Raw genomic sequence first — 16730 nt, forward strand, 5'->3', positions numbered from 1 at the left:
TATAAATTTATTATCTGCTAGAATGACAGTGTCACCAAAATAACGTATTGTTATGTGACTGTAATTGCGGTTCTGTAATTCACGAAGAGAAGCTCTTTTCATCTCGAAAATTCTAGCAGGCGTTCTATCAATGGTTTACTCGCGATATTTTTTTGGAATCTCGTGTTGAAGACGCTGATTCCGCATTCGTACCTTCGCTGGCGATCTCTAGAACAGCTGATAGTGTATAAAACAGCTGCGGCGTACCTTTAAAGAGACAGTAATTAGACAAGTGTGTTTGTAAGCGATACCCATATTATTAAAGGCGAAAATTATTAGTGTATTTATAATTGTTAATGATATATCTGGTATTTAGTGACTTTTTTTTTGTAGTTAAGTAAGTGAAACTACCTTTACTTCACTTAATTCCTGAACCCATAGAAAAACGCAACAGTTTGTTGTTTACATGTGTTCCGTTTATTTTTATCACTTTCGTTGGTTTTGAATCACTATTTACAATATCTGATCTACACAGACCTTGAATAGTAGAGGAGATAAAATGCATTTGTTATTTTATTCGATCTATTTAATCAAGTAGTAGTAAAAAACATTACAAAAAGTATATATTATTGATGTGTTTTCTAATTATAAATAATATTCTATCAGTCAATATACTAGAATGATTTTCGATAAAACATTTAAAATAACACTTATCTTAGTATGCATATCAATGTTTTAATGTTACTGTCATTCAATGATTAGCCTAAAAGCATTTTGTTCAATTATCTATAACATATTATTTTCGGCTAAAATTGTTATAGTACAAGGTCCCACTGCAGGATCACTACGTTCATAACGTAGTTCATCCAACTCATATTTTTACTTACATTTAAAATTAATTAGAAGAATACACTGCTAATAGGTTGCTAGTCAAAAAGTAGCCGCAAATATTTTTAATTCAATTACTTAATAGTCCAGTCGTCAGAGAGTTGACCCCTAAAAATCATACGAACAACCGAAATTTTAAAGAGAATATTAATTTTGGGACTCTAAAAAAGATGCAAAAAAGTTTACCACTTTCCTTTAGTCTTCCCACTAAAACTCCCCTAGTAGGGGGGTAAAAACACAAAAAAATCGATTTACCAAGAATCTGTACACCGTAAAAAAAATGTCAAATAAAAAATGTAGCTGAGATAATTTTAGACAAAAATATTTATAAGCGTTTTTTATGTAGAATGAACCGTTCTCTTAGAAACAACGCTTGAAGCGACAGTCGATCTTGAATGTCAGTCATGCGCGCGAAATCAGTGTTCAATAAAATTTGTATCAGCTCGACGGTAAAAATTCGATCTTTTGATCCAAGTGTCATTTCGACAAAAATCAAAATACGTTTTAAAGATACAGAGTGCAGCTTTCGTATGCAGTTTTTTATTTTGCCGAGAAAAAAATAAAGATGTTAAATAAATAAACGTGGCGCGATTTTTGGCACTTTTTATGATTCTCGTGAGATCAATCAAATTGATCACTTTTATTGACCAGTTGTAGTACAATTTCCATTTTTAGAGATCAATCTTTAAAACCTATGACATGAAATTTCAATTTTGAGTTGTGGCAACAAGTATGAGGCTTTTGAAATATAAATAAAAAACGCAGAATTTAATGTTTTACATTACAAACGATCACACACGAGAAATGAATTTAAGAAGACGGTTTTGGGTGTGGTTTATGACAGAAGTTTGGTTCTTTTGAAAAACGTACTAGTGTAATTAAAAAAAAAAGGTTTATATGTTTTAGATCGTTTGTTATTTGAAATTTTAAATCCAGCGTTTTTTTTGCATATTTCAAATGCGTCACATTTGTTGCCAAACTTCAAAACTAAAATTTCATGCTATAGGTTTTAAAGGTTAGGCTCCAGTAATGTAAACTAATCGAAAACGTATCTTGATTTTTGTCGATAGGTAACTTGAATCAAAAGATATCGAATTTTTAACGTCGGGCTGATAAAAATTTTATTGAACATTGATTGCGCGCGCGTAACTGACATTCAAAATTGACGGTCGCTTCAATCGTTGTTTGTGAGAGAACAGTTTATTCTACAAAAAAGTGCTAATAAACATTTTTCAGCTACATATTTTTCTACGGCGTAGATTCTTGGTAAATCGATGTTTTGCGTTTGCCTGGGGGTAAAAGTAGTAAACCTTTTTGCATCTTTTTTAGGGTCCCAAAATTATTATTTTCGGCAAAATTCAGCTTGTTCGTATGATTTTTAGAGGTTCAGTGGAATTTTCGTATCTGACGACTGGAGTATAATAGTAATTAGTTTTTGACAAATAATGCTGAGATGTGTATATTTGCAGACGACATAGTATTAATTGCGGAAACTGCAGAAAAACTGAAATACAACTTAGAGAAACGGAACCTAGAAGCAAGCAAATACAACTTAAACATAAACAAAGAGAAGACTCAGATAATGAAAATATCAAGGAAACAAGGGACGGAAGATCAAATAGAAGTAATGATAGACCAACAAAAAATAATACAGACAAATTCATACAAATACTTAGGAACAGTAATCAACAACAAAGGAGACATCGAGGACGATCTTAACAACAGAATGGAAAACACAGGAAAACTATTTCAAGCACTAAATAGAGGATTCCTTAATAACAAAGAAATATCAACAAAGACCAAGATGACAATATACAAAACAATATATAGACCTACAGTGACATATGAAGCAGAAAATTGGATATTAAACAAAAGACATCAGAGCAGAATTCAGGCAACAGAGATGAAATACCTCAGAAGAACGATAGGAGTAAAAAGAACTGATATAATCAGAAATGAAGAAATACGAGAAAGACTCAAAATCAAACCGATACTCGAGTCAATCAAGGAGAAAAAATTGGCATGGTTCGGACATCTAACCCGGATGGACAATAATAGACAAGTAAAAAGAGTGTGGGACGCCAAACCAATAGGGAAGAACAGAAGAGGAAGACCCATTAAAGAATGGAACAGTGACATCTCGCAAATACTGCAGAGTAAGGGTAAGACTTGGCAGAAAGCAACACAGATGGCATCCAATAGGAAGGAATGGAGAAAGTTCGTTAAGAGCTAGGACACCTCAGAAGACTGTCAAATATTGTAATTTAATGAATTGTATTTTAAACGGTCCAACACCGAAAGGTACAAAAATGGGTCTACTGATTAAGTAAGTAAGTTTTGACAAATATTTTATTTTGTTTATTTATTTTTTAATTAAAATACGCTTCTCATGACGTATATGCACGTTTATTATATCAAATTAAAGCTAATTTTTTTCTTAATATCACGATATAGGGTTGCCTGAGAAAAAATGGTAGAACATTAGGGACGCAAGCTGTTAACAACGCGAGGTATCAAAGATAAAGCAAAATAGAGTTAGATCGTAACGACACTGGTTCGATAAGTGATAATATGTATATTATTCATATCTATCGACGCATGATTTAAAAACTCACACAACTGACAATTAAACCCATGGGCGTATTACGTAATGCAATTTTACGTATTTAAGTAAAAAAAACAGGGCTACGTAACGCGTTATTCAAACCCCCCTCCCATTCCTGTACAGCACCGAAACGTTTTACAAGACTCTCCTTTCCCCCTAATTGCGTTACTTAATACTTGAACGACTCCCCCAAATGGTAATATTTTTTGATTCTTTAATTTGTTTTTTAGCTTGGACACACTTTTATCATAAACATGCGTGTATTAGATATCACCATCATCCAGCCTTCATTTATCACGTCCACTGCTGGACATAAGCCTCCCTTAAACTCCTCCATTCTTTACGATTTTGCCCTCTTTGTTGCCAATTTTTTGTGATACGCCTGATGGCTTTGGGCCCAACGCGTAGGTGGTCTTCCTCTACTACGTTTGTCTGCTCTTGGCCTCCAATTTGTAATTTTGCTCGTCAATCGTGAGTCGTTCATTCTCGCTACATGGCCTGCCCAGCTCCATTTCAGTTCCGCTATGCGTTCCACAACATCAGCAATACTCGTCCTTCTTCGCAGATCTTCGTTTCTTATTCGGTCCCACAACGTCACTCCCAGCATAGACCGTTCCATTCGTCTCTGTTCCACTCTCAATTTCGAAGCCGTAATCTCGTAAATTAGTCATAGCTTCCGCCCCATAGGCCATGACCGGTAATAAGCATTGATCAAATACTTTTCTTTTGAGCCTAATTGGTATATTGGCTCTAAGTGTGTCTCGCAGTTTTCCAAAGGCTGCCCACGCCAAAGTAATTCGTCTTTGGAATTCGCATGTTTAGTTATCCCTGCTGATTCTTATTTCATGACCCAAATACGTATATTTCTCCACCAGTTCTACCTCTTTGTCTTGGAATAGTTGAATGGTTATCGGGGACCATATTTGTCATAAACTCAGTTTTGGTCAAGTTCATTCTGAGGCCCACCTTCGAACATGCAAAGTCGAATTCATATCTGTGGCTTCTACTAAATTATCTCTGATACGGACAATGTCATCTGCGAAACGAAGATAGTTAAGCTTTTCGTCGTCTATTGATTGATTTGTAAATATTGTAAGTAACTTCACTATACCTGTGGTCAATCCTGCTGTCATTCATTGCTTCTATAAGGCTGCCTATTTCGATCGTGTCGAACGCTTTATGGAAATCTATGAAAGTGAGGACAAGAGGTTTGTTGTATTCTATATATTTTTCAATGAGTATCTTTACTGTATAGATGTGGTCATTGGTACCATAATTTGAACGGAATCCTTCCTGCTCTCTCGGTTGGTAGAAATCTAATTTTTTCTCCAATCTTAATGTCACTAATTTAGTGAAGAGCTTGTATATGTGGTTCAACAGGTCAACAGGCTAATAGGTCAATAATTTTCTAGGTCCGTTCTATCTCCTTTTTTAAGCAAAAGGATGGTTATAGCACTGCATTGTTCCATTCTTTGGGCACCTCTCTTTGCTGCAAGCATAGATTAAACAGTTTCCTGAATTTATTTAATAGCAGATCTCCTCCATTTACGATAGCTTCCATTTACAATTCCATTCTCTCCTGGGGCTTTGTTATTAAAATTTTTCATTTTTCTTAATGCTTGTCAAATCTCATCTACCTTTATCTCTGGTATTACTTCGAAACATCATTCATGATCTTCTTTGAAATGGCTGTTTGTATTCGTGTTTGATCTTTTCGTCTACTTCCATATAATTTCTCCTAAAACTCTTCGACGACCTATATTAAATTGTCTCTACGTGATATTATTTCATTTTGCTTGTTTCTTAATTTATAAATTCCGCATTTCTCATTCGATATATTCTCATTCTCTTCTACGTAGAGCTTTTAGGTTGTTATTTTTCTCTATAGTGCGTTTAATATTATCGGTTTTAAATCTCCTTAAATCTCTCCTGATTGCCTTCGAAACAGTTTTATTCATTTCTCTTAGAGTGTGGCTGTCTGCATTCCTATCGCTTCTCATTTGTCTTCTTTGATTTAACAGCGTTTCAGCGTTTATGATGCTACTATTCAAGTCGTTAAGATCGTTCTCGGCGGTTTAATACGGTTGTAGCTTATTATTGATATGTGCCTGATATTGGTTGATATCTAATGGGGGTGTCCAGATACCATGAGATCTATTTTTAATCATTATGTTCCTTTTTATTAGATATAGAGCAAATAAAATGCAATGAAATAACTTTGTCTACCTACTCCACGAGTCAATGCTGATTTTAATTTTAATTTACTGTCATCATAGCTACTTATCTCTATTACATAAAGTTTAAAACTTTTTTGTAAATATTATCAGTAAAGTTCTCCAATATTTATCTAATAGTACAATCATATTTGATTATAAAAAGATAAGTTACATTGTGGATATCATTCTAATTAACATAAAACCATTAGTTGAAGTGTTTAACTAATCTTTTAAGATTTTTTGACTGATAATATATATTTTGTTTGTTAAGAACAATTCTGGAACACCAATTTTAATCTATTCTAGCAAATTGATTCATCGTTTTAATAGTCCTTTTTCTCTGCAAATACATTTTTATATGATTCCAATCAGGGTTCTACCGGCGAACCTTCAGCACAGCAAGGCAGCTTCGGCAGAACTTACAGTTGTGTATCGGATGGAGGAGTTGTGGTACAGGGTCCAGAGAAAAAAGAAAAGGAACATTTGTTATTTTCTCTTTTCTTTAAGACAATCTCTTTTTTGTTCAACATACTTGGGAAGAGGCCCTTTTAACTTTTTTGTCTCTTACGAAAATCACTTTTGCTGATCTCCTCAGAATAGCTTGAAATTTGGGCTACAAACTCATCTTACGTTACAAAAAGGCATTATTTTGTTCAGTTAGGGAAGAGGAAATAGTAACATGGGGAAAGAGGAAATAGTCACATTTGACAACTACATAAGCCCTTGTGAGCTAGTATGTTGTCTTGATGCATTATCATTTCATCATCATTATTATCATAGAGTGTACTATGGATCAGCTGCATAGTACAACACTCTAGTTATTGGTTGTTCCATTTTGAATAAAGATTTCGTATCCCTAAAAACAATCAGCATCACCTTTTCGATCGATCCTGTGGTTATGATCTTCGGTAGGTCTTTACCGTTTTGACTGTTCTTTTACTTCTGGTGTATCTATCTTCATGTTGACATGTACAATTACTGAGGCTTTTAAGTATGATCCTCTTTCCATACTTTTATTTTATTTTCTGGGTCTGTAACCTATATTATTTCGTGCATTTACTTTTTGCTGATAATTATTATTTGTACAGTACTTAAAACATTTTCGTCCATTCTTCTTTGTTTTCTCTGTTTTTTTTCTTATTTTTAACAATCTGTTAATTTGTCGAGATTGGTTTATATTGCTATTTGTTCTTCGCTATTTCATTAACTCTTAGAAGTTCTTCTTACATTTAGACTTTTTCTCTTCTGTGGAATGAGTCAATTGGCTGCTGTATGACCAGTTTACAACAGATTACTTCCGAACAAAAAATAGCAACTTCCCTTATAACGCGATCTTTAAGCAGTTTAAGTCTCTCAGTGCAGATTCCTGTGACTTCCGTCCTTTTGAAGACATGGACACATCTCTCACCAAGGGTGACTTCTCAGTGGAATCATTCATCAGATTGCGCCTTATTCTTGCCAAAAGATTATCAACATCTGAAAAATGTCTTCGTATTTTGATCCCCAAAAATCAGAATGTCTCTGTCACTATGTTAAACTGATCATATTCAACTTGTCTGTTTTTCAAAAACCATAATAAAAGTTGCTTTCTTTCGATGACTATTGAAACCAAACTAAATGTTTTTGTTTAAAATTTTGACAATGATAAGTAATACATTGGATAATATAAGTCATAACACAGTTACTCCCTCGTATTTTAACGTCTTTGATAACTTTCCCTGCAATCTGATCAAAACCATGGCGTTCCTAATATATTCTCTCATAGAGCTTGGGGCAATATTTTTAGGCATATTTTAATCAGTAAAGATAACTTGGAAGCTTTTGTCTAAAATTACTTAATAAGAAAGATCTAGTTTGAGTTTCAATTGAACCTTTTCATTGAATAAACCCTGTATGTAAGACAAATAAATCTTTATATAAATAATTCTGAAAACCTTGAGTAACTTGCCTATCTATAAATAGTTTATCTCAATATTGCTTTGTGGACAAAGCAATTAACTAAACGCTAAATCTCATTTGCATTTTTTAAGCATTTCAAATGGCGCCTCTTATTATCTAATTTTTAATGGTCCAATATGGATAGTTCAAGGAGTTATTATTTACATTTGAATAATTGCTTCATAATGTGCAAAAAATTAATGATCGCAAAATATCGTCTTTAATTAAACAGAATTTGTTTTGTTTAGTGTTGCTAACAAAACTGATATTGAAATTCCATTAAGTATAGTTATACAAATTTATCTTAGACCTTTTATATTTTGTCACAATTAGATTTGTATTGAATAATTTGATAATAGATTAATTAAATAATTTGGTCATTCTACTGTGGTAATATAAGTCAGTAAGAAACGAAGCATATGCACTTGTAAGAAGAATAACAAATGAATATTTTCGAACGAAATGGAACATAATTGTCTGCAACAGGAAATATGGCGCTTCATAAAAGGCCAAAGAACGGAGGTAAAGGAACTAATAGAACCAAAACACGTAGAAAAGGATCCATGGATTGACTATCTAAAAAATCTCTATGCAAAAGAAGAACAAATTCCGGCGCTAGAGCCGGAAACTCAGAAATTACCATAGATGAAGAAATTAATATAAATACAAGACTTACTGAAATATTGTGGAGCAGCAATGACAGAAAAATTATCAATATTAATTAACAAAATGACAACAACAACATCAGTCGAAAAAAATACAAGCACGGATACTTAGCGGTAATAAGTGCTTTTATGCATACAAAGACTTAATGAAAAGTAAGTTACTGAATCGTGAGTCTAAGCTTAGAATCTACAAAACAGTAATTAGACCAGTGATCACATATGGATGTGAAACGTGGACCCTCTCAACCACTGATGAAAATCAACTGAGAATATTTGAGGGCAAAATACTAAGGAACATAGAAGTCACACAGACTAAACTGGCTTGGTCACCTAGAAAGAATGACAGATAATCGAGCTGTAAAAGTAGTCCAGAGATGGAAGCCCCAAGGAAACAGAACAAGAGGAAGGCCCCGTAAAAGATGGATAGACAACGTAGAGAGGGATCTTAAAACCATGAACATCAGGCAGTGGCGAAGGAAAGTATCCGACAGGGCAGAATGGAAGAACATTGTTAAGCTGGCCAAGACTTACAAAGGGTTGTAGCGCCATTAGAAGAAGAAGAAGAAGAAGAATTAACAAAATTATAAAACACAATAAAATACCGGAGGAATCGAGAACTAGCGAACTAATTCTACTATTCAAAATGGGGGTTAAAAACAGCCGGAAACTACAAAGGTATAAACTTGTTAAATAGTACCCTAAAACTCATAACTAAAATTTTAAAAGAAATTATGAATCAGAGGATTAGATTAGCAGATGAACAACAGGGTTTTCATACTGGAAGATTGTGTACAGATGCAGTATTCGCCATAAAGCAAATTACTGAGGAATCATTAGAGTATAATTAATAGACCAGCATTTCTGTGTCTGATTGACTCGAAGAAAGCATTTGATAGAGTAAGACAAAGCAAAACAACAAAATGAAAGTCAGAATAGATGGACAATTTACAGAACCTATAGACATAAGCAGTGAAATAAGAAAGGGGGACTCATTGGGCCCTAAGCTCTTCAATTTAATCATGGATGAAATCATCAAAACTGTCAACAAAGAAAGAGAATACAGAATGAGAAACAAAGAAGTAAAAATACTTAGTCTGTTACACAGATGATGCAATATTGATTGCCCAAAATGAAGATATTCTGCCAAAGACTAGCCCACAGATTTAACATAGGAGCAAAAGAATTTGATATGACATCCTCAACTTAAAAAACTAAAACAATAATAATCAGCAAAGAACCAATCAGATGTAAAATAGAAATCGATGGCATCAGTAAAACAAGTCATGGAAATAAAATACATTGGAATTACACTGACAGCTATGAAAACCTGGAGAAGGAAGTGAGAGATCAAGTACAAAAAGCAAATAGACTGACAGGATACTAACACAATATGGCAAAACCAACATATTAACAATGAGATGAAGTCAATAATTTATAAAGCCTGTGTAAGACCAATAATGACATATGCATCAGAAACAAGACCCGACACAGCTACAACACAAAGACTACTAGAAACGACATTAGAGGAGTGAAGACATTAGAAGAAAATGTAACATACAGTGTATAAACAAATGGATACTAAACAGAAAAAAATAATTGAATAACCACATAAACAGAATGGGGGAGACCCGTGTCATTGAAATAGCAAGAGATAAATCACCAATTGGTAAAAAAAGTATTGGACAATATTGTATAAAAGATGGAGTGACAACCTTCCATAGAGGTATCAATCCACCAATGAATAAGCAAAATTGCTTACATAAAGAGAAAGAAGAAGATGATTATTGGTAACTATATGATAAAAAATGTGTAACTCCACATTGTCTGAATTATACCATAACATGGTACTAGAAACCTCTAGAAACTGAACGGACTTATTTCAGATAATTTTTATATCTATTAAAGAAGTTTTCAGAGGAGTAAGCCTCAAGTGAAAGGTACTATATCGATACCTAAATTCCAAAACCTCTCAACTGAGAATCTTCAAATTTTACAGTATGGACAAAAAATTGTTTATAGCAGTAAATTGACAAAGAATATTTATTTATTTTTTGTTTTATTAAGTAACAACTTTTCCATGCGATTTGAGTTAAAATTACTGAATTTTAGTTCACATAAATTAAGAAGGTAATTGAGAGTTTTTAAACTTTCATCCAGAAACCCAGATTTCCAGTTGAGAAGTTTTGGAATTCAGGTATCGATATAAGTATACAATAATTATTTATTAAATACGATGGAACAATATAAAAAAAAAACATGCAGTATTCTGCCATGTGAATGAGGTTGTTGGGCATTCATTCCTTTGACTGCTTTCAAACTGCTAAATGTTAACAGTCTTGGGCGTGTTGCCAAAAAAGATCTTTTAATATGTATAAAAATTATTTATTTGAGATAGCAAACTCTTTTACAGTACCAAAGATTAAACAACATCATTACTATGAAATTTTCACCTTGAATTTAATTAGCTATTAACAAAACAAACAATTGAATCTAAAAACATGTATATACATGTATTATCAATATAATAACAGGGATTTACCTGACACTATATTGTTATTTTTATTGGTTATTAAAATAAAGGTAATATTTAATAATATTTCACAAGATCTTAAATCTAGATGAAAAAAGAAATTTCCACCAATAATTCTTCGCACCATCTATTGTTCAGCCAAGCACTTCACAGAAGTTTGACATAAACCATACCAAGAGGATATCAAAGTAGATGAATGAATATTGTGAAAACTTGTTTTGGCAGTACTCCTCAGACTAAACAGACCAGATATTTGTCCTACAGGAACTACAAACTATAAGTTACTAATACAAACGTACATTGTATGCAATATTTGCAGACTTTTAAATAGACATAAGATAAAATAGATTTGAATTAAATGTATAGCTCAACATAGCAATATGATTAACCTTACTTTAAAACTTTAAAGAAAGCTGGGATGAAGTAAAATCGAAAGAACAAAGGTCCAAAATGTTGAAATTTTAACAATACCTAAGACAAGTTACTAAATCACATTTACTTTAACTGAACAGGTGACAGAAAAAACCAGCTTAAGAAGTCATTTCACGATTGTAAGTAAAATTTAATATTTAAATCATTTTACTGATTCGTAAATTAGTTTTCTTGTTTTCTGTCATGCTAAATTAAATGAAGCAGATTAAGTTAAGTCTATTACATTTAAGTTACAGCATGTTAGTGTTACTGCATATTGTATCCAACTGTTTCAATATAAAGCACACAAGGCATGCCTTAACCAAAATTTATTTAAAAAGAATATGAGTAGAAACTCAGTTTAAAACACTAAAGTAGTAGTAAACACAGATTAGGAAAATAATATCCATTTAACCTGGTCTTAATAAAATAAAACAGAATAGTCATACTTTAAAAAGTATGTTATTCAAATGTCTGATTACTTGTTATTGAATATATTTTAAGAACTACCCCTAATGTACTAATTTGTTATAATACTAACCTTGGAAAACTAGTAATGCTCATAATGGTTTCATTTGGTTGAAGCAATTCCATGACTTCTTGTCTCCTATGTTTCATATTGGCCTCCACGATATTAAAGTGAGCTAGCAAACCACCATAGGGATGTCCAGGAGTTCCTTCTATCATATATGCACCAAATTCTGGTCTCCATAAAGACTTCACACCATTAGGATTTTCTTGTTCTTTTTGATTAAGGATGGTAAGCAATTCATGACTTCTTAAACTAACCTTTGCCTCTTTCTTGTCATCAAAAAACTTAACTATAATGTATTCCACTTCATCGCCCCACTTAAGTATGTCTCCTTCACGATCTCTTAGTTTTTTGTACAGATTAATAAACTGTATTATTCCATGTTCCCGAACATGTTGGGCATGTTTTTTGGTCTCCTCCCAGGACAATGGACTACCTTCAGTTAAAAGACCCATATTCTTTTTCAGTCACTATTAAACGTTAACAACTACCTAACACAACTCCGCGATTAACACGAATGTGCTATGTAATGACGAAAAGCCTTGTTTTTATTCAAGATTATCACTAACTTTGATTTTGCGCAATTTCAATAACAAGTTGCACTAACCTTTCACGATATTTATACATAAAATCAAGTATTTCTTACAAAACGTTACCTTTAAAAATTATTATTATTGTACTATTTTTTTGAACACATAAGAATTATTACTTTCATTTGTAATAATAGGATTAGACTAACAGAATTCACGAATTATAAATTTCACAAATTATGAATTTCATATTTACCATTTATGCGGTAAGGAAATGAACTAATAAATAAACTTAACCTGTCTATGACGTAACGTGGGTGACATGAATGAACGGAAATTCCAAAAATGTAATAGGTATTTGTGCAATGTTGACAAATGTTCTTCAGCTATTTTCTTGTGACATTTTAATAAAATTTACTATTTTTATTGGGGATTATTGTAACAAATAAACGTTTATTTTGACATTTCACTTCGGAAAATCGAAATTGCGGTTAATTCCCAATAAAAATAGTAAATTATTTGACAAATTATTGGATTGGATCTTTAAAAATAACTACCTACCTAATTATAAATGTAAATGTTATCCATTCTATAAATTATTACCTAATGAATAAATAAAAAATACAAACGATTTAAAAATGTAAGAATTAATAAAAATTGCTCAAATTGTGTGATTTACTCGTAACAGGTATTTTCTTAATTTGTCACCTGTAGTAGAATGAAAATCGAAGGAAATAAAATAGGACAATAAATTTCAGGTTTGTCAGTTTGTTTCAGGAAAGAAACCATTATACTAAAATATTTAAATGAATTGTCAGTAGGCGTGCTAATAATATAATTCAAATAATGTAAGAATTGATTACCAAGTATTCGATTTATTTGAGTCGTGGAACTCTAGGTATGGATATGTATTTAAAGAAATATTCCAAATCAGTCAACAGTGTAGTATGGAAATGTAGGTTGTCTAAATTTGGCGCAACGCGTCCGATTTATAGGAAAATGTCTTTTCATTGTCTTTTATTGTATTTCACCATACAATTAAAAAAAATAACAGAATTTTATAAATGTTGTTGTCTTTTCTACTCTTTTCTGTTTATAATTAGTCGGCCATAAGAGGAATTGCTTGACATTAATTTGGAATAGTAATTCATAGTCAAATAGTTGACTTCATCAACTATGTTTACTCTAATGTATGCCACACTAATAGCCGTTGTAACCGGGTAAAAAAATGTGAGTTTAGTGGTTTGCTATCCCCATGACATAGCTGGTATCCCCAACAAATGTTCTAAAGAAGGCTTTGGCTCATAAAGAGCTGTATTGCTAATGATGATGATGATGATAATGTATGTTTTAAAACAATATACAGGTAGATAGATCGACAATCTACCCTTTAAATATTTTTAATGTATACCTCTTAATGCATTTGATCTGCATTTGATCCTTTTTGGTGTAAACTACATTGGTGTTTGCCTATTAGATTAGGTACCTGAAAACGGATTGAATTGACGGTACCTATATTATTCTTGATATATCAAATATTTTATATGTGATACTCGGGAATGATATGTCTCTAAAATTTTCTGATTTTTTTTTTCGTTTTCTTTTATATATGAAGATTTGCTAATTTAAAGTCCTCTGAGATGACTTCCAGTATCCATAAGTAAGGAAATCTTGCATCATACAATATCTACCGTTTTTGACTAGTTCTGTGAATATTCCATCCCTGTCAGGCTGCTTCTAATCCTTTAATTTTTTTTGACATGTAATTTTGTCTAATGTAGGACTTCAACTTTTGCTTTTTTTTCTGTGTTCAAATAATAAAGAGCTTTTCCTACCCAGGTTGGATCTACATACAATATAGGATCGATTTATTATAGGATCAATTGTTCCATTGTTTGGAGCTCGTTGATTTTCTTGCTCTTCTAAAAGTATTTATTTATATTGCTAGAAAACATCTATTAGCCAATGTAAAACACGACCTGCCGCTGACTACGGCTCTCATCTACAACTCCTTTTTGTCACACTAAAGCAAAAATTCAAAGCCTGTGCTAGGGTCCTCAACAAAACGATATCACAAGTAAAAGATACACAACATTTAAAAGCCAATGTTATTAAAGACCGAAAAATATTTTACCAACCATCGGCACTCATGATTCCGAAAAGATTTCGCTATCTTTTAAAAATACCTTGACACAAATCTTGGCTGACTGCGAGTCAGAGTCCAACGCCGACTCAACCGGACCAAAAAAGTGTGGATGTCTGCAGATACTTTTGACCTCGTTGATGAATGCAGAAAACTCAAAATTGCTTGTATTAAGAACCCCCTTAGTCATTTCCAGTACCGATAGCTATCTAGAGCTATTCATGCTGCTTGAAAGCGTTTGAAATGTCGACATGGAGACGACTCCTTCGAATTCCACGGACGGTTCGCTGCACGAATGCCTCGGTTCTAGATAAAATTAAACGCAATTAGCATCTCTAGTTCTGTTTACTTTAGAATTTTAAGGTTCTTTGTTCATATCCATCGAAGTGATCACAAAATGGAGCGGTTTGTGGTTCAACGAAGGTCTCAGAGTCAATGCCAACGTAACAGATCTCCACAGCGAAGGGCAGAAATTACGACAAACATTGCTATTTTTACTATTTTAATAGCTCTTGAGTCTACCATCCCACTGATATGATTGTTCCATTATTTTTTCTATTTAATGTGTTATACTCTGTACATTAAACTATGCTCGGATCTCGTCACTTCTTATTCGGTGTCTCAGCGTGCTTCTGTAATTCTCCTGAGTATTCTTATTTCTGCTATTTCCAACATTCTCTGTGTTATCATGTCGATGTGTACGTCATTATTGGTTTTATACTTAGACGAAGCACAGAGAAACAAAATATTTAAAGAATACTGGAATCTGTATGACCTTGACAAACAAAGAGAATATATTTCGTCTAATTTGAAAGCTGTTGCACGACGGTACAGATATTCAAATAAAGAAGCACCCAGAAAACCAAATAATGCATACTATTTTTTAATTGATGGACAACAATTAAGGGTGTGCAAATATTTTTTTACGGCAACGCTATAAATTAATCACAAAGTCATAACAACGGTTCTGCGAAAACAAATTGTATGCGAAACCGGAAAGGTTATACAAAAGGACAAGAAAGGGAAGCATGGAAAACATCAAAAAATAAGTGGGAGCATAAAAAATTCAATTATAGCTCACATTAACTCTATCCCCAGAAAAGAAAGCCATTATTGTCGGTCGCATTACACTAAAGAGTACATTGAAGGAAGTAAAACCATAGCCGATTTACACAGGGACTACCTTGAATTAGGTAAGGAACAAAATGTTTCTTCGAGGAACTACCTTATGTACTTTAAGATCTTCAACGAAGAATTTAATCTAGCATTTCATGTCCCTAAAAAACACCAATGTGAAAAGTGCTTAAGATACAGGTCTTCGTCAGAGGAAGAGAAGGCATCTTTACAAGAAAAGTTCGATAAACATTTAACAGAAAAAGACTTATCCAGAACAGAAAAAGATATTGACAAAAATAGTGATGGTACAACCAAAGTCGTAGTGTATGATCTTCCAGCAGTTTTGCCTTGCCCAACTCATTAAGTCTCACGAAGGTACTTGCTTTTTATGGCACGAGGGTGAAGCTTTGAGGGGGTCAAATGAAATAGGATCTTTTAAGGGACGAAAATTTAAGTATAATCTTCTATTCTGATAATTGTGCAGGGCAAAATAAAAACAAATTTATAATTGCCCTGTACTTGTATGCTATAAATAATTTGCCCATAAAATCAATAACTCATACATTTTTTGTCCCAGGACATGGACAGAGTGAAGGGGATAGTGTCCACGCTATGATAGAAAAGCAGATAAAAAAATATAAAAAATCAAGTCCAATATACCTGACCAATATGGGTCCATTATTCGGACAGCTAAAAAAACTGGAAGTCTATATAAAGTACATGAAATGGGTTTTAATGACGTGTTTTATCTTTGTATGCTTTGTGTGCAGACTTACACCTTACTATTCCCAAAAATTTTAAAATATCTGATGTGGGGATCTTGATGTTACATCGCAACAATCCTACTATTCTTTATTATAAATCATCTTTTAATCAAGCAGAATATGATCAAGTGGAAATTGTGCGTTCTAAGCGTAAAATTAATATCAATAATATTGCTTTAAAGAAAGCTTTTACAAAAAAGTGGGAATCACTGAAGCTAAGAAAAATGGACTGTTGTCTTTAATAGAAAAAAGCGATGTATTCCTGAATACTATTTAAGTTTTTATAAAAAATTGTAAAGAAAAACAATCGTTATTATTGTTGCTTTATGTTTCATATTGTGTTGTGTAATGGATACGAACAAGTTAAGTAGTTTTTTTATGTTTTATTAATCAGTTTTATTAAATAATATTGA

At 32.7% G+C, this 16730-nt stretch overlaps 1 protein-coding gene across 1 annotated transcript in view; it reads right to left on the reverse strand.

Moving 5' to 3' along the window:
* Gclc (glutamate--cysteine ligase) overlaps positions 1-12592 on the reverse strand; it is a 60446-nt gene extending 47854 nt beyond the window's left edge. Inside the window, exon 1 of the mRNA XM_072538144.1 lies at positions 11774-12592. Within this exon, the coding sequence (XP_072394245.1) occupies positions 11774-12219 (446 nt within the window). The 5' untranslated portion in view covers positions 12220-12592. The remainder of the gene's footprint in view (positions 1-11773) is intronic.
* Positions 12593-16730: the final 4138 nt, after the last annotated feature.

Source organism: Diabrotica undecimpunctata, chromosome 7 (genome assembly GCF_040954645.1).
Source record: "Diabrotica undecimpunctata isolate CICGRU chromosome 7, icDiaUnde3, whole genome shotgun sequence".
In the NCBI taxonomy this organism is placed as follows: domain Eukaryota; kingdom Metazoa; phylum Arthropoda; class Insecta; order Coleoptera; family Chrysomelidae; genus Diabrotica; species Diabrotica undecimpunctata.